The 26502-nt window shown below is 38.7% G+C and overlaps 2 protein-coding genes across 5 annotated transcripts in view; one reads left to right on the top strand and one right to left on the bottom strand.

The window, feature by feature from the left end:
- The window catches only part of PARP8 (poly(ADP-ribose) polymerase family member 8), a 191421-nt gene that overhangs the window by 2723 nt on the left and 162196 nt on the right, over nt 1-26502 (top strand). For 2 of the 4 annotated variants that reach the window (XM_017891849.1, XM_017891859.1), the window contains exons 2-3: nt 322-423; nt 1333-1387. In XM_017891849.1, the coding sequence (XP_017747338.1) occupies nt 333-423; nt 1333-1387 (146 nt within the window). In that variant the 5' untranslated portion in view covers nt 322-332. Of the gene's footprint in view, nt 238-321; nt 424-1332; nt 1388-26502 lie in introns of all 4 variants that reach the window. The other 2 variants (XM_017891839.1, XM_017891868.1) reach the window with 2 other exon arrangements.
- Nucleotides 311-1385, bottom strand: LOC108542060 (uncharacterized). Its single transcript, XM_017891877.1, has one exon. It carries the CDS (start codon nt 1168-1170, stop codon nt 568-570), a length of 603 nt encoding a protein of 200 aa, XP_017747366.1. The 5' UTR covers nt 1171-1385; the 3' UTR covers nt 311-567.

Raw genomic sequence — 26502 nt, 5'->3', positions numbered from 1 at the left:
CCCCACGGCCGTTGGTCCGGGCGGGGGAGGGAGAAAGTGAGACTCAGTGTCATCACCATCCATTGTCAGAAAGGGAGGAAATTGGAATCCAGCAGCGGCGAGCAGCAGCTGGGCGGTCACATCTGGGAATGCAAAGCCGACCTCCCCCCCCTCCTCCTCCTCCTTCACCTCCTCCTCTTCTCTCACCCAGGATCACTTCCGAAACCACTTCGCTTTCAGCCCCTGCCTCGGCCAGAGGTTTCATTTTTAACTGAATATTTACGAAAGCTGGAAGCGTGCGAGGAGGGGGTGGGGTGGAAATAGCGGCTGCTTCTTTTCCAGGGATTTATTTAATGGGGATGTGTTCAAGGCAAGAGCGAATTCAGAAGGATATCGACGTCGTGATCCAGAAGTCCAGAGCTGAGAAGGACTGCCTGTTTGCAGGTGAGTTCTTGCTTTTCCAGAACCTTGGACCCAGCGCCCCCTTCCCAGTTTTCTGACCGCGACGTGTGTGGCTGGGGGTGGGGTGGAGCGTCGCACGTCCCCATTCTGGGGTTCATTTGGCAACAGCTGCTGCAACCGCGGAAGCTAAAAGGGGGAGGGGGCGCCAGCCTCTCCCCTTCCCCTCCCCCCAACCGCAAGTCTGGAGCAGCCACCAGCTTTGAGGGCAGAACCCGCGTGGCCCGAGCGGGGGTCTAGGCGAAAGGACAGTACGTGGTATTTCCAGTCCCGCGTAGTGCCCAAAACCTCCAAGCACGCCTCCTGGGTTCCAGCAGCAGCTGCAGAGCGGGGTTGGTTGGATCCGCCGGGTTTGCGCAATGGGCTGAGCGGCGGCGGCTGGGAAGGGAGCCCGCTGCGCTGCGCTGCGCTGGTCAGCTGCGCCCGGCGCCGACGACCCCTGGGGGCAGCGCTCGGCCGATCTTCGGCCCCTTCGGCGCCCTCTAGTCCCCTCCGACTGGCAAAGAGAAGGGATTCCTCGGATTCCCAAGGCACCCAGCGCCCCTTCCTGGTGGTCGCCTTTCGTCCATTTTGCTCGCCCGTGAAAGAGATCGGATTTTGCTTTGGCTGCCGCGAGCCCGGCGGGTGCTGCTTCCGGCCTCCCTGACCGGGAAATTCCCGCCGTTGCCATGGCACCCGGCACTTGTTGCGGGGGGCGGCCTCCCGCTGCACCCAGTCAGGGGCCCGCCGCATCCCCTGGGACGCGGCGCGGAGAGGGTTCCTAGCCGCCCTCCAGCCCTCGCCCCCCGCCCGGCCAGGCCTCCCCTGACTCCACCGAATGGGGGGCCCAAGTCATGGTCGGGGTTAAAACAAATCCACTCCATGGGTAGCTTTTAACAGGACTTTCTGTTTCAGATTTCAGATACTCAGACTCCACCTTTACTTTTACCTACGTTGGCGGCTCCAGAAGGTATTTATGTGTATAGAGTTGCTTCATTTCCTGTTCACACGCTTGTGTTTCCTTTGTTCTTAGCGTGTTCCGTGTTCGGGTATTTTGGTTGCTTGTTTGTTTGATTATTGTGGCTTTTCTTGACCCACAACCGAAGCCTGACGTCCCTCGATTTTAAATAGCGAGGGGAGGGGAATCAGTCTTTGATTCAGCTGTTTGGAAGACCACGCCACAGGCAATGAGCGTTGAAACTGTTCTCCTACAATACTAGATTACTCTTAGGCGATTTGGGGTTGATACAGGCAAGCCGGTGCAAAACTGGAATACTGGATATTAAGTGAAATGTATAAAATACACAAAATGTCACAAAATAGTTTGATCACAAGTGTTGATTTTCCTGGTGAGTTGGGGCTGCTTGTTTCCATGTTTTCTGAAGGTTCACGTAAACATGCAGCCTGCCAATTCTCTATACATTTTTTTTTTTTTCAATGAGTGGTATTTCGGTTTTCACGTTTAGTTGTAAGAAAGAAATTGGAGATTTATATGTAGCTGGAGTGGATGACTTCTTTCTTTTGGGGGAAGAATGAGAGATGCATATTTCGTTAGTAAATTGTGAACAACTTGAAACAAACCCAAATCCAATTTTGAATTTAGGAAGTAGAGTTAAAATGAAAGGTAGCCATTCAAATACTATGCCTTGCTGCCTTAACTTGTTAACTTAGGATTTTCTTCCTTTTAGCCCTTTAGGGACACAGTAGTTTAAAAGAGCAGTAGCCACATATGAGAAGTATCAGATATAGCTTAGAGGGAATTCCTTAGACCAGCCCTGCTGTTAAGACTTAACGTCAAATTCAATATTGTTTGATCACATTCCAAAATATATCTTAGCTAATGGAAACATTTATAAACGTATAAATTGCAAAAGAAGCTTTCTTGTGTGCATACATTTTTAAAAGCTTGAAATTGATGTGAACTTTTAAAAACACGTAGGATCTGTATTACATTCTACATCTCAAAACAAATTTAATTAAAATGAATATCATTCGAGTATATACAATACGCCTAAACCCCAGAATTGGCACATTGATTTACTAGTTGAAAATGTAACAGTGAATCACCAAAGTTCAGTGTATACTTTTTGGGAGAGAATGAAATTACAGTATTTCTTAATTTACTGTAATGTCATCTTTGTAATTATGAATTAATAATTCAATGAGAGGAGACCTGGTTGATTAAATTAACGCTGGTCCTACACATTATATCTAAAGGATCTTCGTATATGACTAGTATCCTCTTCCATTATTTTAACAGTTAAAATACACAAAGTGGCCCATTAAAAACAGAGCTGACTTTTCACCATTGCTGTTTTTCTGGTGAGACGTGGGCAGGAAGGACAGGTGGGCTTTTCAACTAACTAGCTTTCTGATTTTTAATAAGATACCTTAGTTCTTTTGGCCTCAGTTTACTTATCTGCAATCAAAGGGTAAGTCATATGCTTAATCACTAAGATCTGTTAGATACTGCAGTTAAGATTCTTTATCAGCAAATTATTGAACTCTAGTGTTAACATAGCTAGAGGTGGAAAAGGGAGCAAGGCCAGGTGTTGGGATGAATAATTAACTAATCAAGATAACATCAGTTTTCACCATAGGAACAAGTACCATGGTTGCTCTTAAAGTAAGAGATGTTTCCTATTTTATGTAATTTTATTAAGGGATAGTGTTTCCTTTTGTCACTGATTTAAATGTACCTAGATGTTTCTTAGCCATTTGGCTAAGATCGAGCGCAAGTATACCTGGGCCTTTTATATCTAATCTAATGTAGACCAGCCTGTTAAAAGAGAAAGACAATTGATTAAACTGCTGATGTGTTGCTTTGTTATCTCAAAAGCTTGTTCTGTAATGCAATATATAAAAAATTGTTACAGTGTAGTAACTGTAGATAATCCCTTTATAATTTGTATATAATGGGGAATACCATTTATTTTCTGAAAATAACATATTTGTTTTCATTACCAACATTAGAAACCAATATTTATTAATCTATTTCTCATCCTGACATTTCAGTCAGACTCTTAAAATAATCTTGCTGTATTTTGATTTAATGTGCTTATCAACTTATAATATTGAATTAATAGTGTCACTTTAGGTGAACTAGACTTCACTGAAGGAGTTGGGAGCCTTATGGAGAGAGAGTATATGATTATCTCTATTTGTATTTAATTACCATTTCATCTAACCATTAAGAACATACTTCAAGAATAATTTTTAATTCAAGTTGTAGATAAAACGTACTGTACCATTTTCTTTTTGACATTTTCCAAGAATGAGTTACGCAGTATCTTTAAAGACAAATATTGATCTTACATGTTACTATTCAAAAAAAAAATAAATAATACAATCATTTTGTTCTACATGTATACTTTTAATTTTTCTGTGGATAATAAGAAATGCCAAGAGATGATTGTGTCCGTACTGGCAAGTGGCCTAATAAATTGTCCTTTTATTTGGTGGTCATCAGAGTGGCAGTTAATATCTTGCTATTTTGCCTTGTGGACTTCAGGTAGAAAGGTTCATGGAATTCTATCCTTGCTTTTGGATGTGCAAACTGAAGCTCAGAGAGTTGAAGACCCATAGTCACTTCTGCCAATTAAATGAAGCTGCCATGTAAACCTGTTCCGTCACACTCCTGAGACCTCCTTCTTCTCCATTAATGTTCTCAAGCTTTTTGAGCATGCAGACACTTTACCATCAAAAAATTATGTAGAAGCATACTTGAGAGTTACAGTTTAAAGAAAAACAAGGTGCAATTACTTAGTTATTAGTAGCATTTACATATGCTTGAAAACTTGTGCTATATATATGGTAAGATTAATTTATTCTAACAATGATCTTGATAATCCTCCTGATTCCCAGACTCGTTGGAATAGCTCCACAGCTATCAGTGGTTCTGCCACAGGTTCGGAGCCTTCCCAGTACTGCCTTCTTATTTGAGAGGTGTGCTAAGAACTATAAAGCAGAGGCTTCAATTATACACAATTTGGAAGTTTAGGCAAAAGTCATTTCTTCCCTATACTTTGTCGTGCTTATCTCCTGTCTCTTTTTATTTTACTGATTAGCAATAAACTCCTTAACACCCAAAGGTTTGGGCTTCTCTTCCTTTCACTTGCAGTCAGACATGGAGTTAGTGGCAGAAGAAACAGAAGGGGTAAGCTGCATGGTGACAGCTACTGAGGATGGATAGGAAAGCAGGCTGAGTCCCTGGGGCCAGTGGTTACCAAAGCCAAGGAGAGAGCAAGGGGAGCCCAGTGGGCCTGGCCATGGACTGCTCTGGCATTCTGAGTATGAACTTTCAGCCAGGAATGTATTGTGAAAATATTACTGTGAGGTTTTAAAAGTACACAAATAAGAATTATTTTTTGGGAAAAAAAAAGAAAAGTTAGAAAAGAGATATGCCCAAAAGAAGAAAGTAAAAAATACATGACTTCTGTTAACATATTAAAATTTATTCTTTTGGATTTTTATGAGTCTATATGCATATAAAATATGTATGCATCCCTAGCTCTTTTGAGACCACTTTTTTTCACCCAAGAATATAACATTGATTTCTTTCCTTTAGAAAATATGTGAGACTAAAGAATGTTTATTGAGAGTTTCCCAATCAAGGAGTATGACTCTCTATAATAATAAGTCTAATGTTTTATTAGAAATTATAATGAAATTAGAAATTTAATATTAAATTTGGCAGGATGTTGTGAGTTGCCTGCATATGTACACCCTTTATTATATGACTAGACACTCTTTTGTGTGGTCACGGATATATTGGCATCTTTTGAAGTGTATCCTTTTTGTTTCAGGAGCTTCTGTCTAGATAAATAGCAAGTGTGACACTGATAATAGTAATCGAATATTCCTCAAAGCATAGGCTCCTTCCTCTTTCTCATGGGCCTTTCTTTGCACATGCTGCCTGGAAAACTCACCCACAATCTACTTTCCATCCTCTCCTTCGGCCCATCCCTGCTCAGCCCCCTTTGTTGAGATAGTTGCTAAGCCAGATTCTCTGAGAAGCCTTTCCTGGCATCTTCGTCTGTATGATTCTGCTAGGTGTTTCTAAAATCATGTTGTTACAGTATATTGTAATTGCCTATTTATGTCTGTTTGACTGTGAGCCTCTTGATGATGGGAATTCTCTCCTATGCATTGCAGTTTCCCCAGCCCCTAGCACGCTGTCTAGCCCAGTATTCCTTCTCAGTAAGTAGGTGTTGAATGACTTACAAAATGAATGCTAATAGATCTGGCAGACAAGAAGGAATTTCCTAGCCTAAATGACCAGATGTGAAGACTCAAACACTTCAGGGTCCCCAATCTGGTGATGTGACTTGCGATGGAATTTCATACGAATCCAGCGTGACGGAAGTTGCCTAGTCAAGTTATAAGTCCTGTTCTCTGGGTCACGTGTTCAAATACTTTTAGGGGACAGATAATGCAGTATTTCAGATACTAGGGAGTGATGACGACTGTGGCTCACTGGAGAGTTTGGACTCCAAGAGTAATTAATTCAGTTAAAAAAATTGATAGCACTCTGGTGATCAAGAAAACTTTCTAGGGGCCCTAATCCACATGAGCCCCCAGTGTGTAATTCCATAACTCGTGGGATGCCATTAAGAGAGACAATCTACTTGATTGCTAAAAGGCCTTTGTTTTCTTTGGAGTTCCCCAGAAAGGAGAAGTGTATGTGTGTGCAGGGGTGAGGAGGGGGAGGATAAAGAAGCAATACTATCCCCTTAAAAAGGTTTGTCAATTTTCATTATGAAAGAAGATCAAACGTGCCCACTCCAGAAATCTTGGCATATACAATTATTTTGAAGCCATTCTGTGTTCTTCAAGATGTCACAATGAAAAGAGTGATTTTTTTTTTTTTAATTAACATGTTTCTCTTGGCAATGGGGACTTTCTCACCATACTTTTACATCACTTATTATATATTCAGAATATTGATTTTTTAAAAGTGTGTTCCTTGGCGCCCTGGGAACCTGCCTCAGGAACTGGGGTAGCTGTGGGGAAGAGTGTGAAGGGAGCTGAATGAGTGAGCGAGGATCTGAGTCTTCATATCTTTTTTAAAATTGCGGCTGCTTTTTTCTGTTATGTATAACAACTTATTTTGAAAACAGTTTCATTGTTGAGTTTTAAAACCACTGACCAAAAATAACCACCAACTTAACATAAGTATACCTTTATTGAGTTTTTTTGTATTAAAAAATTTAAACTCCATTTTCTTCATGGATTAAGGTGATCCTACTAGTGATATTTGTTAAGCATTATCTCTGCTGTTTTCTTTGCTGGCCTTGCCTTATCCCGTGTTTCCAAAAAATACAAATAGGCATTTTGTCAGCTACTTCACATTTTATAGCAGGAAAAACAGAGGTTTGGGTGATTTAAGTAAGTCACAGTTAGTAAGAGCCATAGGATACAATTCAGTGTAAGTAATTGTTTATGTAAGCCTTAAGGGACATTGGTTGAATTGGCATGACTAGAATAGTTGGGAATGTTTGGGAATGGGGAGAGATTCCTAATGGGATGTCTGCCAGGGACCATACTGAAAATCTACTGGCCAGTGCTAACCATAATAGTTGGAAAAGTATGTACACTGGCTGTGGAATCCTTATGCAAATATTTGGCCAATCCATCTAAATTTCTCATAATTTCTCTCTGTAGCATTTTTAAGCAGACATATAGCTGAAATTTTATCAATCCTAAAAATATTTTGTAATTCTCTGCCCAGATTTGCATTTGGGTAGCTTGTGCTGTAGAAGATATAGCTTGCTTTAAGATAGCTGCCACTGATTAGTTTATTTTAGTCTATTTTAATCAACTTATTGCCTTGTAATCTTTCCTTTTTCATTCTCTAAATTTCTGAAATTCCATCTTTCATGTTCCCCAGGAAAGACTAGTTAGGTGTGTTTTTATTAATAAGACTTATTATCCTCATTTCACCATGACATAATTTGGGCTTTCTGTTCCAAGTTATCCTACTTGAATGCTGGACATTTCCACCTGCATATTTGTCATTTTCACCTCAACCCAGCACATCAAAACAATCCCTTATTACCTCTTTAAAAGAGCTTCTCTCTCCCGCCTTTTTCTAGTCAGTATCACATCTTTTGAGCCAGGTATGGGGATTACAGTTTCAGATTTCACGTCAAGTCTTCCTCTTCTCGTTCCTGAAGCTCCACCAACCTCTACTTTGAAACATTTTTGGCCTCTTCATCCCACCCCATGTTAACATTTAGCCCATGCCCTGTTGGCTTTGACTTAGATCAATCACCTTAACCCAGTGTCTTAAAATTCTTGATTTTGAGTTTCTTATCCATCCAGTTTATTTACATCTGAACTCTTTAAGCATGAAATTAATCATTCCTCTGTTCAGAAGCCTTCAAATATGACCACAGCTTTTTCCATATAGACCTAAAACTTACATTCATGGCCTTTGAGGGCTGCCTTCCCTGTCCACTGATACATGTTTCGCATGCTTCCTAACACCTACATGCTTCTGTTTGCTTAGTGACCATCCACCGTCCACTCAACAGCAGTTTGTATTAATTTAGTATAAAGCTGTGTAAAGTTTATTGATTGATAACATCTGTGTCACATAATATGATTGGTTTGGATATCAAGATCATGGTTCTTTTTTTTTTTTGAGACGGAGTCTCGCTCTGTCGCCCAGGCTGGAGTGCAGTGGCGGGATCTCGGCTCACTGCAAGCTCCGCCTCCCGGGTTTATGCCATTCTCCTGCCTCAGCCTCCCGAGTAGCTGGGACTACAGGCGCCCGCCATCTCGCCCGGCTAGTTTTTTGTATTTTTTAGTAGAGACGGGGTTTCACCGTGTTAGCTAGGATGGTCTCGATCTCCTGACCTCGTGATCCACCCGTCTCTGCCTCCCAAAGTGCTGGGATTACAGGCTTGAGCCACCGCGCCCAGCCAAGATCATGGTTCTTATCACAAAGAGCAGTTCATTGTATTTTTTCCTTGCCCACGAATGGCATCTCTGTTCATTAGAATACATAACGTTTTATGCATAGGAGGATAGAGTAACAATATGAGTAGAACAAAGTAAGAATGAGAGGAGAGGATCGTAAAATTTGAGGATAGGGTGAGAATGTAAATAGATTTATGTCCATCCATTACAGATTAATAACCACAACGATAAAAGCCTTGAATGTTATTTATTTGCATATGAGTGATATTTCTGTTTGTGGCTGATACCCTCTTGGTATTAAATGGAAGATGATAAATTATTCAATATTAATTTTAGAGCGAGACATCTATTGAAACCTTTGTGCAGTCAGGTCAAATTTCTGTGTACAAAAATTAGCAGAGAGGTTGCTGCTGGTTGACTTCCCCTAGGATGGTATCTTTCTGAACATTTTGAAATATAGATTGAAAAGGTGGATTTGTCAACTAACTCTGAAGTGCTGTAGTTATTTGTGTTTTTATCATTGTTTTATTGTTTATTTTATTTTTGAGATGGAGTTTTTCTCTTGTTACCCGGGCTGGAGTGCAGTGGTGCGATCTTGGCTAACTGCAACCTCCACCCCCAGGGTTCAAGCGATTCTGCCGTCTCAGCCTCTCCAGTAACTGGGATTATAGGCGTGCACCACCACAGCCGGCTAATTTTTTTGTATTTTTAGTAGAGGCGGGAATTCACCATATTGGCCAGGTTGGTCTCGAACTCAGGTGACCTCAGGTGATCCGCTCGCCTTGGCCTCCCAAAGTGTTGGGATTACAGGCATGAGCCAGCTATGGTGCCCGGCCTGTTTTATTGTTTAAAAAACAAGTACAAGTTGTTATTATTCAAGGATTGTTGATAGAATATATACTGTATTTGAAGTGTAGAGCTGAGGCAGAGGCTGATTAATATAACTAGTTTACATTTGTTAGCCTTTCACATCTGTGAAGGAATAAAATACAGACAAAAGTGGAAAACAAACCAGGAAAAAAAAAAATTGTTAAGCACAGAGCTGCTTAAAAGAGTGATGTCACATTAAAACAAAAAAGTCGAAGAAATAAGTCCCTATTTTGTTTAGAGACTAGAACTCCAACTGCTAGCCAACTGCCTAGAATATGGTAAATATTTTCTGTTCTTTCTTTTTTTTTTTTTCTTTGTTTTGAGACGGAGTCTCGCTCTGTCGCCCAGGGCTGCGGGAGTGCAGTAGCCGGATCTCAGGCTCACCTGCCAAGCTCCCGCCTCCCGGGTTTCACGCCATTCTCCTGCCTCAGCCTCCCCAAGTACGGCTGGGCACCGACAGGTGCCCGCCACTTCGCCCGGCTAGTTTTTTGTATTTTTTTTAGTATGAGACGGGTTCACTGGGTTAGGCCAGGATGACTCGATCTCCTGACCTTCGTTAATCGCCATTTTCGGGGGCCTCCCAAAGTGCTTGGGATACAGGCTTTGAGCCACGGCGCCCCGGCCGGGCCGTAAATACTTTCTAGTTTCTTAAATGACAGAGTAGTATTCCTACATTATGTGTTGGCATTTCCCAAACTGTTAAAGTAGATGTTAGATTTGTAGCCAAATATGTCTAGGAAATGCTTAAACAATATAAAACAGTTTTAATGATTGGCTTTTTAGAACATTATATATTAGTGTTCTTTATGCATATCCAAGAGGTGAATGAAGTATTTCGGGTTTTTCAGACTTACTTGATTACAGATCTGAAATATCTCAAAACAATTGTTTTGTGGAAAACACTTTGGCAAACTCTGAGTCTTATTCATTAAAAATAGTTTCTGGGTAAACAACAGTGTAATAGAAATGGAAATTACTGATTCATATTGAGCCATGAAGAATTTATTTTCAGCAATTTTTATAGAAGTTGCTTTATGACAAAGAAAGCTTTGGTTAACCGGCATTTGGCATTTGATGCCCCTAACTTTTCTACATGAGGATTTATTTCTCTGGTTCTCTCTCTCTCTCACTCAGTTATACTGAATCCATTTATGATAAGGACTCTCAACCTTTCTTATTCATCAAAGCCCTGAAGTTGGCAGAGCCTTCTCTGGTACCTGATTAGAAGTCCGTCTTCCGTCTCATAGGGAAGTGTTAGAGGTGAATAATGATTCTGTGTAGCAGAAGTAGTCATTATGTCCTCTTAAATTCGGTCACTGACTGCAGTAGAGCTTCTTAGTGAGCAGTCTATGATGGAGTGTACTTTTGGAGAAGCTCATGGTGGGGAAAATCTGGAATTTATCTAAATATTTGATTTCTTTGATAAATTACATTAAAAAATCAATGAGAGTATCTATTTGGTGAAATCATTTTCCTCCATGTGACCAAATGAGAAGTTTAGTGAAAGATTTAAAATCGTTTCTCAGAATTTTTCTGCATTAGTCGGGAAGCAAACCCCTTTTTTTAGGCAATGTCAGTTGTTAAGCTTTAGGGAACCACATGCTACTTTGGGTAATGCATGATTGGAGAGATTGAAGAGTGAAGTCCCTGCTTTAAAGTGTACTCCTGTGGACACGGTAATACATATATTTAAAATGGTTCATGTTAAGAGTAGGTGTATTTCTATCTAAATACTCTAGCTTTTGTGATTCAGGGAAATGAGTGGAGCCTCGCAAGTACAAGAATCTAGTAAATTCTAGGTGTCTCATGTGGAAATCAGTGTGCGAAATCTTAACTGAGTGAATTCTTGATTGTTGGCATCACATTTGTTAGTCTATATGTGTCTGTGTCATTGATCTCCTTAAGAAGAGACTCATAGATGTTGACTGGGAGACCCAAGCTGAATGCTAAAATCTGCTCCATGGATATAAGCTGATGCAGTCATCATTTCTTATTAAAATGCACCACAGCTAGATATGCAGCACACACACAAAAAAAAGTTAGTTCCTCCAGCTGAAAAGTGGTCATTACTTTATTATCATCACAGAATTTGAAATGATTTCTGTAGTTAACAGATTTTATTTTTAGTTAACTTAGACAAAGTTTTAATAATTCACTGTGAGCCAAATTCTTTCTTGATTCTCCTTTTTGGAGCAGTCCATCTTTACGGGAAAGCCAGCCTAGAATGGTAATTTCAGTTTCAGTTAGGTGATTTCAATGAGAATTGTATTTGGCTCAGAAATGATGAGACTGGGGCCAAGAAAAATTTTAAACTTTTTTTTTTCGTAATCATATTACTAGTTTGATTTCATATGAACTTCCTTTGTTGACTTTCTGTGCCATTAATTTAAAATTTCCAGTATCCTCAATATTTGATGTCTTATATGTACAGAATCCTTTCCAGCTGTAAGTCATCAGCAAGTAAAAAATTTAGTATGGCAATAGTTTTCATAAGAGATTTTTTAAAACAGAAAAATGTTGACATTGCCAGCCTCTGGGTTGCATTTTGGGATATGCTGCATTTCAAAGGTACCTTTTAAATCTTAAGGCAAAGATTTTTTCAACATCTGAAGATTCTGATTTACAGAAATTAAAAAAACAAACGAACAAAAAAACCCCCTGTGCATTACACAGGCATATAAATTTGAATCAGGAAAATATAAAATTAGCTAATTATTTTTATTCAGTAAAAGTGCCTTGGCACAGAACTAAAATTGATAACTTATGGTTTTAGCATGTAGATAAGTACATGAGAGTAAATCCCATTTTTATATGAATAGAATTATCAAGTTTATTCATATATAGATTATAAAACTATACTAAACAAAATTATTTACTATTACAAAATTATTAAGAACCATTACAAAATTCTCTGCCTACTAATTTTCAACCACCATAGAAATACAATATTTAATAATACTGCTGCAATACTTACATAAAATGTATTAAGAATGGATGTTATATTTCTGTGTTTGAATATTGAGCTTAAACATAAAACATGTTTGAAATGTGTTTGCGTGTGTTTCTCACACATACACATAACATGTACATACCTGAAACACGTACTGCAGTTGCAACACATCTTAAGCTTTTCCTTTTAAACATACCAAGATAACATTCTAAAATGAAGAATAATATCCGTGTCTCTCTTCATACTATCTCTCTATGTATATACAATTGCTATAGACATATCTTCGTATTTGATATAGATAGGTATATAGATATGGATAGATAAATATAGCTATATAGATATATGAGAGAGAAAGGGAGATTAGAGATCTATGTTTGCCATAAATCACGTTTGTTAACATAAACTATCTGATTAAACTGCTATTTTGTGGCCCAAGACCTCAAACATACAAAACTACTCTTACCAGGTAGAATTTTCTAAGAGCTGAGAGCTCATTCTCCAGGAGCTGGCTAAGGACCAGTCCTAAAGGCCTTTCTTGGAAATGTACAGAGTCTGAACAAACAAGGCCTGCTGAGTTAACCCTTTCCTATACATATTCAGACAGTGTTCAGCACAGGGCCTGACAGAAGGCAGTGTTTGTTATTATTCATAGCATTAGCCCAATTCTTGTTGTGAGTAACATGAACAAGGAGACTAAGGGGGAAAAAAATGCCCTTTTGTTGGGTGACCACCCTAACTGATTTGAAAGTCTACAATTTTTTCAGCTTAAAATAGTATTTATTTGTAACATGTACTATTATTGAACAATAATTTCTAATAAAAAACTACACTCGTTTTCTGCCTATGGAGTAGCCACCTTTTTATTCCTTTACTTTCTAAATAAACTTGCTTTCACTTAAAAAAAATCTACCCTACATATACACAAAAGTTAAAAAGCAGCAGTAGTGTACATGGATCAATATAAATGCATGCAGTTTTCTTTTCCTCAGTGTACAAAGTTTAAATCTAAACCTTTATAATTTTTAGAGTCCAGCGATTCTCCAGACTCCATATTTTGGTTATTATCAGATGCCAGCATTAATTGCCTTTCCTTTCTCCTGTTCTGGGTTCCTGATCTTCACATGTGTCTTTAAAACAGATTATTTTCTTTAGATTTGAAAGATTGGGTTTTTGTCTTCATTTCTTATTTGTTTAGCCTTGTATTTCCCTTTCTTTAATTGAATTGTGTTATTGAAAATTAAATAATTTCTCTGTGAAGTAAAAAATCCTGTTTCAGGGTGGGCTCAAGTGCCTTTCTCTTGGCAGGTCTCTCTCACTTGGGCCACTCTCCCATATCCTTAGAAAGCCTGTGTGTATTCTGATACATTTGGCAGTTTCTACTGGCTTTTCTTGTATTGTCTGACCTCTTTTTATTTCAGTGGTGCATCCTGGTTTTACCCAACAGGCAAGTGGTGACTCCAGTGCAGGTGACGCAGAGGTGACACTAGAATGAAGTGAAATATTCTGTTGAGGACTAAGTTCATGTTTTTGCTGACAGTGGCAGATAAATGTCATGTCTTCCCCCTACATAGTGCTTAGGAAGTTTCTTTTGATACATGTTTTAGAGAAAACATAAAACTTGTAATCAAGAAAATGCAACAATGGAAGAAATGCTTACTTGAGTAACTAATATGAGTTAGGCAAAGAAGATACAAATACTTCCCATTTCCTACTTTTAAATTACGGTCAAATTGTCCCAAGCAAATCTCTCATTGTCTCTATGAAAAAGATACAGAGAAGCCATTAGAAAAAGGTGGCTGGAGCAACTTCATACATACTGACAGCCTGAATGAACTGCCTCAGGATTTATATGTTTGACGAAAGTGTCTGTTTGATAATTTCAATTAAGTTTAAACAGTGTCATAAAGGGAAAGCTGTTCACATTCTGTGGGAGAGGATATTGGGGTACCAGACACTCATTGCTTGGCTGGCCAGTCTGCCTCCTTCAGCACTCTGGATTCACCCGTGCCCTTTATTCGTTTTTTTTCACAGCTTCCTCCCCTTTACTCACATTCTTTAGAAGCTTCCAGGATTTTTTTAGTTTTCTTTTTTTTTTCCCACAATGACTCTCATGGCTGTTGCTATAGTTGCTATAAAAGGCAAGGTGGGGAACAGACGGGTGAATGAGCACAAAGGTCATTTGTAAACTGTTTGTGGTTAGTGCACCTCTGTTTACTGTCTGTCTCTCTCAGTGTCTCTGGGTGTGTGTCTATTTACAACATAAAATATAGGCACATAAATCTCCAATTTTTCTAGAGTAACTATTAACACAGTTAAAATCTGGAGGAAATCTATCTTTTAAAGGAAATATCAATTAGCAAATAAAAGAGTTGATTTCCCCAACTCTCATTCCCCAAAGCTTGCTGAAGTGTATGACTCACATACATTCCATAAATAAAAACATTACTAGCTCATAAGTATGCTTCACTTTCATAAGCCTTCCAAATGTTAGTAACTTAGTGTTCCCCTTTTTAAGGGTTAGTCTGTAAGTGATACTGGAAGTCATGTGGTAAGAAAGGGGACAGAAGTATAAAATCAGACTAAAGTAAGAAAGTAAAATCTGGCATATTTGGCATAGATTCAGTCAGCTTTGTATACTTTGTTAGGACCTGAGGGCATACCTGATTTTCATAAAATCGATTCTCTGTTATTAAAACAAACAGGTGAAAATGATTTTTGTTACCCTACTTGACAAGGCATCTGAGTACCTTAAGTGTGTTAGAAATTTTGCAAGTGGTTAAAATTTTATGCTTATGAATTCAAAAGATAGACTTTAGTTATCTTAAAAACTAATTTATGTAGATATTTTCTCTAATAATAGAGCACAAGTGGGTTTTATTTCCAACTAAAAAGATTATTTATTACCATGGATGTAACTAGAAGAATCATACAAATATATGTAATTCCGTTAGAAAGTATTTTTCTTAAAATTTTAAATGACAAGAACTTAATGAATCTTAAATATCTCTTGTTCTATTTTGAAAATTGTTTTCATAAGATACAATTGAGCAATTGAGATTTGTTCTCCCAGTATCTGAAGATTTTTTTGGTATTGTTTTGTTTTTTGGGTTTTTTTTGGCCTGAAATTAGGTGAATTCAGCTTTGGGTCCATTTCATCCATTCTCGAAGGTTCCTTGGGTCACTGATCTGAAGCATTCTTGATGTGGTTAGGACTTCTAAGCATTATTATTATTTTTAGATCCTGTTTATTTAAAATGAAAAGGATTAGCATGAGGGATGGTAACATTCCTTTTTTATTATTATTATTCCATGTGGTTGTTGTCAACTGGTCAGGGACACTTCAAGCCCCAATCTCTACTTTGTTTTTCTGTCTCCCTACACCCTATTCTACTTTTTCAGCTTGTTGCTTGTAATATGTGAATGGAAATAAAATAATCAAGCTTGTTAGAATTGTGTTCATAATGACACAAAAGACCTGAGGGAATGTAAGAACATATAGAACATCCAAAATAAGACATACTTTTGGATGGTTTAAAACCTTTTTGTTTGTTTCGTTTTCTTCTGTGCTTAATGTATGGTTACTATTATTTCATATCCTTTGACTTACAGGTTTGGCTACAATGTAGTGTGAATATTGCACATGGGACCATTTGTCATATTGGCAGATGGCAATATATAGATGGATAGAGTTTTGCTGTTTGATCAAAACTATGCTGTTAGAAACTTGTTTTCCCAAATACAGGTACATTCTCCACTTTTCCTGAGTGGAGAAACTTAGATCTGAGCAAAAACATAAATCACTACACCTTGGGAGGAAGAGTGTCAAATATTTGATGTCATTTCCTTTGCTTGTAAATTGTTTACTTCATTTGAATATGATAAATCACTACATCTTGGGAGGAAGGGTGTCAAATATTTGATGCCATTTCCTTTGCTTGTAAGTTGTTCACTTCATTTGAATATAAATAAAAAGGACTTCTACCAAGGACATGAAACTAACATTTTGCCAAGCTAAATTTTAATGAATTCATTTTGACTTTTTTATAATCACTGAAACATTTTCAGTTCATGTGCTAATATTAACTCTACTTCCTGGAGAGAAAGAAATGGTCTTCAATGTGATAACTACCTTTTTACTGCAGAAACGTAGAAGTTTGGCATTTTAAGTATCAAATATTTTAAGTTAAAAAAAAAATTACCAGTGTCCAATAGCATAGAGAGAGAATATATGCTTGTTTGTGTCCCTTTAATCTTTGCCTTGTAAAATTAAGCCTAGGGGCCTTACACTATTTTAAATTTTCAAAATTAGGTCATGTAAATGTTGTGTCAGATTTCCAATTCATAAGTAGTATCCTTATGAATACTGAATAGTGAAGATAGGGTACATTTATATCCTACTGATTGCTTAGCTGTGGGCCAGAGGTGAACAGAGAATGAATGGTATTTTCACAGGTTAGTAAATTGTTTTTCTGTGATCTCTTATATACAAGTGTGATTAATGCTTTTTTTTCCCCTTTCTGAACTAATATAGGAACATATGGTCTAATAAGTGTGAGTACATTCGGGCAGGGCAGGACAGAATGCTTGAAATTAGGACTGACCCCAAAAACGCCTTGGTCTCCGTATTTGTGGATTAGGAGGAGGAAGGGCTGAAAAGGAACCTTAAAAGCTACCTTAAAATGGTAGAGTACAGGTTAGCAGCAATACTCAGGGCTCCATAATGAAGAGAGTGAGATGAGTTCCCATGGTTAATGCAGCAGGGGCTCTAATTGAAAGCCCCCTGCCTAGGAAATGATTTAAATCCTTTTATCCTAGCTGGATTGTGAACATTTTATGTACTTTGAGGAAGTTGTTTAACCCTTTTTGTAGATTCCATCAATATTCAGAGCAATGTAAATATATTTTCCCTTTGGCTATTTTACAAGGACAGTGAGGATTAATTAAATTTCAAAGAAAGTGGTGCAATTAACTCCCAGGAGACAGAGGGAGATGTTTATCATTTTTCTCATCATTCATTCCTTATTCTTTCATTTTACAAATGTTTGTTGAATAGTAATTATAATGAAGACACTATACCAGCTTCCTGAATTGGGAATACAAAGATGAAGGATGAGAGTGACTTCTGCCCTCATTATGTTATGTGATCATATTTTCTTTTTAAAATCCCCATTATAATATGAGCAATTGTGCAGGGATTTAATATTGCCAGTCTCAGCAATAGTTGATCTTTGATTAACATCACTGACACATGTTTTCACTGTGTATATTCATTTTCCTTTCTAAATTTAGAACTACTCTTTTCTTCTACTCTAAGAGATATACAACATAATTTTGTTTTTTTCTATATTGTAATCAGTGCAGTTTTTTAAACTAAGAATAAACACAAATTCTAATAAACTCACTACACATTACCTTCTCTATTAAAGTATGTTTTATGCCACATACAGAAGAATTTTAACATTATATAGTTATTTGTGAAAATATAACTATGTAGAACTTTTGAGAAAGAAAGCCTCTAATATTCATATCTTAGCACTAAAGAAGCATATATTATTCTGCAGATTGAATTAAAATGTTAGTTACCAAGATATGAACTTAGACATTTTCAGTAAGCATTTATAGGCTATTCTAGTAGAAAACTGTACACAATTTCCCATGAGGCTGGTGGTGAAGGTTTCTTAGCTTAAGTGACTTTTTAGCTGGTTCTTGGATTTTATTACATAATATTTGAATGAATAGTTTTGACTACCAGCCTGAAAATATTAATCTTTCATCTCAGTCTGAGCAAGCGAAAGTAGATACATTCATATTGTATATCTGATTCTCTTTGGGTTTGAAAAGAAATATAGACTCTGCTCCTAAATTAGCATAGAAAAGAGGTGAATTTCTCTTGATTTATATCTCAGTTTGGGTTTGTGCTTTTGGAAAAGGAAAATAATGGTCCTGAAATCAGTAGCCTTTGTCTTTGCCAAGAAATGTAGACATGTTGATCTTAGGGGGGCTGATTATATAAAACAATAGAAATGTAGTCTTAGATGAAAATCTGTAAAGATGTAAGAATGCTGAATTAACATGCAAATTAGGGGCTGAAAAAATGCTGGTTGAGAATAATGTGATAATGAAGGTTTTATATATATTCATATATATAAAGTATTTTCATATGCTCTCTTCAACATACATAAGGTCATAAAAAGGATAAAATGCCTAAGTCTAGTCTTGACAGAGCACCAGCTTAAATCACATGAGCCTGTCAGAGAACTTATGACAATATTTAGGGCTAAACTGATGTTACTGGTGAACCAGTATCTAGAATGATTTCCATAACTCACTTAACTGTGGACTTCAAAAAGTAATTATCAGGATGGCTACTGTGAAGTCAGGAGCTTAGGAAGTGTCACAAGATGCCTCTTGTCCCTTTCCCTGAAGTAGCGTATGGGATATGAGGGATTATAGTGTCTTTGTAGGTGGTGTGCTTGAAGGGCCGTCAGGGGACTTCTGGTTCTGCTTCAGTTCTGTTTTGTGGAGACGGTCAAGTGATTTAAGGTCTCTTGCTTCAGCCTTCCCACTTAGAAAACAGTTGCTTGAGACTACTTCACTGTAATCTCCTTTTTTTTTTTTTTTTTAAGAAATGTAGATTTTATGATATTCCTAATCATTCTCTTTGCATTTAGTTTTAAAATGTTATTTGTAGTTGATTAGAGAGTGGTGATAAGTAAGCCAGGATTTCTAGAATGCCAGGGCACTGTCCCCATGCATGGAAAACTGCACAAGAGCTTGTGTGTCTTGATATTTGCACATGTCAGGATGCCTTCATTTACTAATGACAGAATACCCAACTCAGACTTTATTAAATAAAAGGGGATTTTCTTGCTTATTTAACTCTACATTCAGTGGTAAATGGGTTTCTGGGTTGATTGTTTCGGGGTCTAACAATGTCTTCAAGAGCTTGGTTTCTTTTCAACAGTCAGCTTTTGACTTCCTGTGAGCTAGCATTGTTCCCCATGGGATTGCAAGGCAGCTGCATACAACTTCTGTGGTTCTTCCTTTTCCATTTCCAGAGAGGGGAGCTTTCAGAAGCTGATTATTTTAGGTGTAAATTCCATGTACCATCCCTAGAGTCAGGGATAAACTTAGCGATTCCTAAATTAACTATCCTGAGGAAGATATGATATAGTATTGAATAGCAGGAACATTTTTTATTTTATTTTTATAGACACAGGGTCTCTTTCTGTAGTCCAAGCTGGAGTACTGTATTAGTCTGTTTTCACGCTGCTGATAAAGACACACATACGACTGGGCAATTTACAAAAGAAAGAGGTTTAATTGGACTTACAGTTCCATGTGGCTGGGGAAGCCTCACAATCATGGCGGAAGGCAAGGAGGAGAAAGTCACGTCTTACATGGATGGCAGCAAGCAAAGAGAGCTTGTGCAGGAAAACTCCCCTCTTGAGCCTTACTGTCACAAGAACAGCATGGGAAAAGACCTGCCCCCATGATTCAGTTACCTCCCACTGGATCCCTCCCACAACACATGGAAATTCAGGATGAGATTTGGTTAGGGACACAGCCAAATCATTCTGCCCTGGGCCCCTCCCAAATCTCATGTCTTCACATTTCAAAGCCAATCATGCCTTCCCAACAGTCCCCCAAAGTCTTAACTCATTTCAGCATTAACTCAAAAGTCCACAGTCCAAAGTCTCATCCAAGACTTGGAAAGTCCCTTCCACCTGTGAGCCTGTAAAATCAAAAGCAAGTTAGTTACTTCCTAGATGCATTGCGGGTACAGGCATTGAATAAATACAGTCATTCCAAATGGGAGACATTGGTCAAAACGAAGGCGCTACAGGCCTCCTGCAAGCCCGAAATCCAGCAGGACAGTTAAATCTTAAAGCTCCAAAATGATCTCCTTTAACTCCATGTCTCACATCCAGGTTACACTGATGCAAGAGATGGGTTCCCATGGTCTTGGGCAGCTCCACCCCTGTGACTTTGCAGGGTATAGCCCCTCTCCTGGCTGCTTTCACAGGCTTTTGTTGAGTGTCTGCAGCTTTTCCAGGCACATGGTGCAAGCTGTCAGCAGATCTATTATTCTGGGGTCTGGAGGACAGTGGCCCACTTCTCACAACTCCGCTAGGCAGTGCCCTAGTAAGGAGTCTGTGTGGGGGCTCTGACCCCACATTTCCCTTCTGCAGTGCCCTAGCACAGGTTCTCCAGGAGGGCCCTGCCCCCTAAAGCATACGTTTGCCTGGGCATGCAGGCATTTCCATATATCCTCTAAAATCTAGGCAGAGGTTTCCAAACCTCAATTCTTGACTTCTGTGCACCTGCAGGCTCAACACTAGATGGAGACTGCCAAGGCTTGGAGCTTCCACCCTCTGAAGCAACAGCCCGAGCTATACCTTGGGTCCTTTTAGTCAGATCTAGAGTGGCTGGGATGCAGGGCATGGAGTCCCTAGGCTGCATACAGCATGGAGACCCTGGGCCTGGACCATGAAACCATTTTCTCCTAGGCCTCTGGGCCTGTGATGGGAGGGGCTGCCATGAAGACCTTTGACATGCCCTGGAGACATTTTCCCCATTGTCTTGCGAATTAACATTCGGCTCCTAGTTACTTATGCAAATTTCTACAGCCAGCTTGAATTTCTTCTCAGAAAATGGGTTTTTCTTTTCTATCACATTGTCAGGCAGCAAATTTTCTGAACTTTTATACTCGGCTTCCCTTATAAAACTGAATGCCTTTAACAGTACCCAAGTCACATCTTGAATGCTTTGCTGCTTAGAAATTTCTTCCACTAGATATCCTAAATCATCTCTCTCAAGTTTAAACCTCCACAGATCTTTAGGGCAGGGGCAAAATGCTACCAGTCTCTTTGCTGAGCCATAACAAGAGTCACCTTTGCTCCAGTCCCCAACAAGTTTCTCATCTCCATCTCAGACCACCTTAGCCTGGACTTCATTGTCCATAATTGCTATCAGGTTTTTGGTCAAAGCCATTCAACAAGTCTCTAGGAAGTTCCAAACTTTCCCACATTTTTCTATCTTCTTCTGAATCCTCCAAACCGTTCCAGCCTCTGCCTGTTACCCAGTTCCAAAGTCACTTCCACATTTTTGGGTATCTTTTCAGCAGCCCCCCACTCTACTGGTACCAATTTACTGTATTAGTCTGTTTTCACACTGCTGATAAAGACTACCACAGACTGGGCAATTTGCAAAAGAAAGAGGTTTAATTGAATTTACAGTTTAATGTGGCTAGGGAAGCCTCACAATCATGGCGGAAGGCAAGGAAGAGCAAGTCACATCTTACGTAGATGGCAGCAGGCAAAGAGGCTTGTGCAGGAAAACTTCCCCTTATAATAACTATCAGATCTCTTGAGAGTTACTCACTATCACGAGAGCAGCATGGGAAAGAACCGCCCCCGTGATTCAATTACCTCCCACGGGGTCTCTCTCACAACACGTGGAAATTCAAGATGAGATTTGGTTAGGGACATAGCCAAACCATATCAAGTACAATCTTGCCTCATTGTAGCCTCCACCTCCTGGGCTCAAATGATCATCCTGCCTCAACCTCCCAAGTAGCTGGGACTACAGCCACCACACTGGCTGTGTTTTCATTTATGTAGAGATGATGTTTTGCTGTGTTGCCCAGGCTTGTCTGGAAGCCCTAGGCTCAAGGGGGCTCCTCCTGCCTTGGCTTTCCAAAGCTCTGGATTACAGGTGTGAGCCACTGTACCTGGCCAGCAGGAAAATTTCTAAGAAATAGATATTGGCGCAGTAACCACAAAGCCGACCAGATAGAGTTTTTCCATTTCCATTTTATAGCTCATTTTTTTTTCCTTGACCTTGGAAAACTAGTGAACAGTTGGACTTAAGTAAGTAAATGTACTTTACTGTGTAAGAATACTTCACTCTGACACACAGCATCTGCAACACACAAGTCTGCTCAGACTTCAGTAACTGCTATTAATATTTCTATCATGAATCTCATAGATCCCTGGTGAGCAGGCATTGCATAAGAAGAAACTTCACAAGAGATAGAGATTCACTGGGAAATATACCAGAATATGGCATAATGAATAACCTCCTTCCAATGCTTATGGTGGGGATAATGATATGTAAATAATTTTTTGGACAATATTCTACAATTCATTTAGAACTTATATGGTGTTATTGATGTAGGTTTCAAACCCACATATGTGGCTTAAAGTATATACTAATATGATAGAAATTCGACGTCAGATAATTCTCATCTTTATATAGGAAGTAATTATCAAAGTTCTCAATTAACATTAATATAATACCTAGAAAGTAAGTCTAGCTTGACTCTTGAAGTATTATAGTATTTAAATTCTTTACTGAGAGAAAACCAGCCACTTACCTATGATGAGTGGTTATATACATTTTGTACCTTTTATTATATAGCCTTGTCAGTTTAGAAAATTAAGAACATTATGATGTACTATTGGTTGAGTGGTAGCCCAAGCTACTCAGACAAGAAAATAGTGGTTTGAGTGCACTTGATCTTGGACCGATAGTATCACTGAGAACTGCTTCCTTGTTTGTGCCAGAAAATGGGCTGGCATTTGAGAAGATGTTTAAATACGAATGATTTTTTTTTTATAAGTTATTTAGGGCATGCTGCATTGTTCCTGGAGGCTCTTAAGCTGTTATTTTGACCCTCTGGCTTTCTGGGAAAGAGATCCTTAATCCACCTGTTATTTGAGGTGTGATTTTCTAGGAATGGGCTCTTTGAAACTGTAAGCTGTGTTCTCTGTCCTTTCTTTCCACCCCATCCACTCTTGTTAGCTGTCACAGCTTTGATTTTCTTGGCCAACATGGAAGTTTTCTGCATTTACTAACTGTAGCCTAGGCTATGCTGCAAAAAACAAATAGCTGTGAAATTAGAGCCACTTAATTCTACTGAGGTTTATTTCTTATTCTTATTCTCTGTATCCATCTTCAGCTGGTTATGGCCTCTGCTCCATTTAATCACTTGGGGAGTCAGATTGAAGAACCACCATCTTGTGTGTACATTATTTGGAAACACTCCCTCTTTAATCTCCATTTCTGGGAAGGAGGGAAAATGGGGAATTCTATTTGGGTATTTTACTACCTCAGCTCAAAAGTGACACACATCACTTCCTCTCACATTTCATGGACTCGCATTAGTCATGTATACGTGACTGTAAGGGTTGCAGTGAAGAGGAGCGAAAAGAATATTTGGTGAGCATTATCACCCATGCTGTATTTTTCTATGACCTAGAAAATGTTACAGTTTCTGAACACTTCATGAGGTTGATGGGATCTAATTCATTTCCTTGTCTTCCTCCTCACTTGGTAGAAGGGTCTCTTGGAATCCACAGATCTAGGTAACTTCTAAATGAAGCATAGGTCCCACCATGCACCTGGATTGCAGATATTTTCTATTGGAGGGCTCTTTTGGGAACACTGTCATTCCAGCCCAAGGCTGCTGGGACTGGCATTTTTGGTAACATTCCACTGTACCTCATGTCCATTCTTGGTTCCTACTCAATAGCTAAAGCTCTTTGATCATCCATCTATTTCTGTTTTCTCATTCCCTTGCTCTTCTAATTCTCTGTGAACCCATGGGGACAAGGGAGACTTTTCTGTCCTCTGCAACATGGGAAACAAACCAGTAGACAAACTCCAGCTTTTTGGTTTGAGCCTTAGGTGAAGATTGGGCTGTGTCTGAGGCCATCCTTCTTCCTGTAGCTTCTCAGGAGGGCTCCTCATAAGTTTATACCCCTTTTCTTTACAACTAGAAGGTAGGATCAGTGAATTATGTATGATTGTACGTTAAGGGATTCCTACTTGATGGCCTCCATTTCTTTTTGGAAGAAAGTAGAGGAATTAGAGAACTTAAGAAGAGTAGAAAAATTGGAAAAGCCACTGTGAAGAGGTTTGGAGGAGGAAGAGATCCCTGGTGTTGCTTTATTTTTCATCCTGTGCAAAATTCTCTCTTTTAAAGCTCTACTTTGGCCAGCCTCTCTCTCTTCCCTCTTGCTGGTCTTTACCAAACTCCTGGTTATTCTCCCTCCTTTTTTGAGGACTTTGGTGCCCAGTTGAATTCGTCCAACTAACTCTATTAACTTCCTCTCAATCTTACCTTTTCCTTTTTTAGCTGTGTTCCATCATTTGCCAATGGCAGCTCAGCTTCTTTGTTTTTTTATTCTTTTATTGGACCCATCTAGCAAAACTATGTCTAAAGATCTATTCACCTAGTCCAATCCTATGCCCAGACTGATAGCGTTTCTGGAGATAGAAACTCATCAGTGGCAATTGATATTTTTAAATGCATGATTTCCATCCCCAACCGAACCCTCACATATCAGACACTACATACATGGTATACATATATGAAATACTGGGAAACAAATACTCTATTTCTTTATTCAGTTCTCTTCCCTGTTATCCATAGTAGTTCTGTATGCTGTTTCTACTTCCCTTCTCTGTACTTCTCAAATTTCTTATTTCTCCACCTTCTTCAAAATGGGAAACTCATACAGAAGTCAATATCCAAAAGGTAGCAGCTCTTTCTACTTCTCGCCAGATACCTACAACTCTAACATGTCCTCATCATCCTTTCTTCCTTTATTCAAATCTCACTGGAAAGGAGCCTCTGGCTAATGCCTGACACCACAAATCCATTGAATGACTTACCTTTCACTTAGCTTTTTGTCACTAGCTTCTTTCTGTCTTGAAAAACATATAAAATTCGGTAAACATACAAGTAAAACCTCTCTGGTTTCCCCATTCACCCTTTGCTCCTTTTTTCCTCCCCTCCAAAGCCAGATTCTCAGACAGAAGTGTTTATATTCTTTTCTTTCCATCCTCAGGTTATCTCTTCAGCCTCACAGCCGTCTGTCAGTGCCTCCAGGACTCCATTGAAGCAGCTTTCATTTTACTTCACTGGTGGAATGTCTCCTTAGATGGGGTTAATCATGCCCTCCTTTTGGAAGTGTGCTCCTCTCTTGGCTGCTGCAATGAAATCCTGGTTTTTGCCTCACATCTCTCATTGCTAGGCCCCTTTTATAGAACTCCACTTTCTATTTCAGTATTTTAAATGACAGTGTAATGTAATGACACCTTCTGTTTCCTCATCTTTATCTACTCCATACACTCGGAAATCTCTGTCAACTCCTTTGTGTTGGTTAGACCACATCCCAGAGATCCCCCAAATTCCTGAAGCCTTGTAACTCTGTTCTTATGTAATCTGTGTTTCAGCTTAGATGTATGTTCTGTGTATCCACTGCCTACTAGACACCACAAATTGGACAGTTTAAGAATCTTTAAACTCAGCATTTTAAAAATTAAACTCATCACCTACCCACCTTCCAAGTTTCTCATGCCAGTGCCTGACTCCACTAGTCACCCATATTACTCATGTCAAAAACCTGGTGGCACCTAAGATGTCTTCATCTCCCACAGCGCCTACTTACAATTAATGAGCACATTCTTAATGATTTTAATTATTTCTTATCGTATCAGTCAAATGGCTGATACTGAATGGTATCTACTTTCCATTCCAACTTCCTCTACCTTAATTCCAACCACCACCGCCATTTCTTACTTTGACTATTCAAAAGCCTTTTCCAGATTAGTCTTTCTTTATCCAGTTTTGCTTCATTCTATTCCATTCAGCGCATAGCAAAAATATCTTTATTGAATATAGATCTGATGATATTACTTCCTCTGCTTAAAGCCCTTCCTTGTTATTCAGCTGACCGCACAGTGATATCTAAAATCTTTGTCATGTCATTCAAAAATGTCTGTGATCTGGCATCTCTTGACCTTTCCAGCCTTAATTCACAAATCTCTATCATATTATTTATAATTTTAATATATTTTATTTTACATTGCCTATTCCTGTTTATTTCAGTGGAAGTCTTCCCTAAGACTCTCAAAATTAAACATCTCTTCTAGGAGCTATCATAGCCCCTAATACTTAGTCATCTGGGGATATTGATCACATGATTAAAGTTTCTATTTATGACTTTGTCTTTTTTATTCTTTAAAGGCAGAAAAAGAGTTTTTTTCTTCTTTCTTTGCACAGTGTTATTTTATTTTATTTTATTTTATTTTATTTTATTTTTTATTTCTTCTTTCTTAGTACAGTGTTTGACTTAAAGAAGTACTCAGTCAAAGCTTTTGAATGAAGGAATGAGTGCTCTTGGGACCTCATTAGACAACCCTACCTTGAGAATTCTCTTTGTCCGCATGGTTTCTTTTTCTTACTTTCATAGGCTGGTAAAAAAATGATACCTTTTTTCCCTCTAATCCATTGGACTAAATCTTTTTTTTTTTTTTTTTTTTTTTTTTTT

The sequence above is a fragment of the Rhinopithecus bieti genome, unplaced genomic scaffold (genome assembly GCF_001698545.2).
Source record: "Rhinopithecus bieti isolate Rb0 unplaced genomic scaffold, ASM169854v2 scaffold_1561, whole genome shotgun sequence".
In the NCBI taxonomy this organism is placed as follows: domain Eukaryota; kingdom Metazoa; phylum Chordata; class Mammalia; order Primates; family Cercopithecidae; genus Rhinopithecus; species Rhinopithecus bieti.
The sequence above is the reverse complement of the archived record's forward strand: the minus strand, read 5'-3'. Positions and strand labels throughout refer to the sequence as shown.

Excerpts from the sequence above, each read along its gene's own strand:
- LOC108542060 (XM_017891877.1), bottom strand. The coding sequence starts at position 1,170 with ATGCGGCGGGCCCCTGACTGGGTGCAGCGGGAGGCCGCCCCCCGCAAC.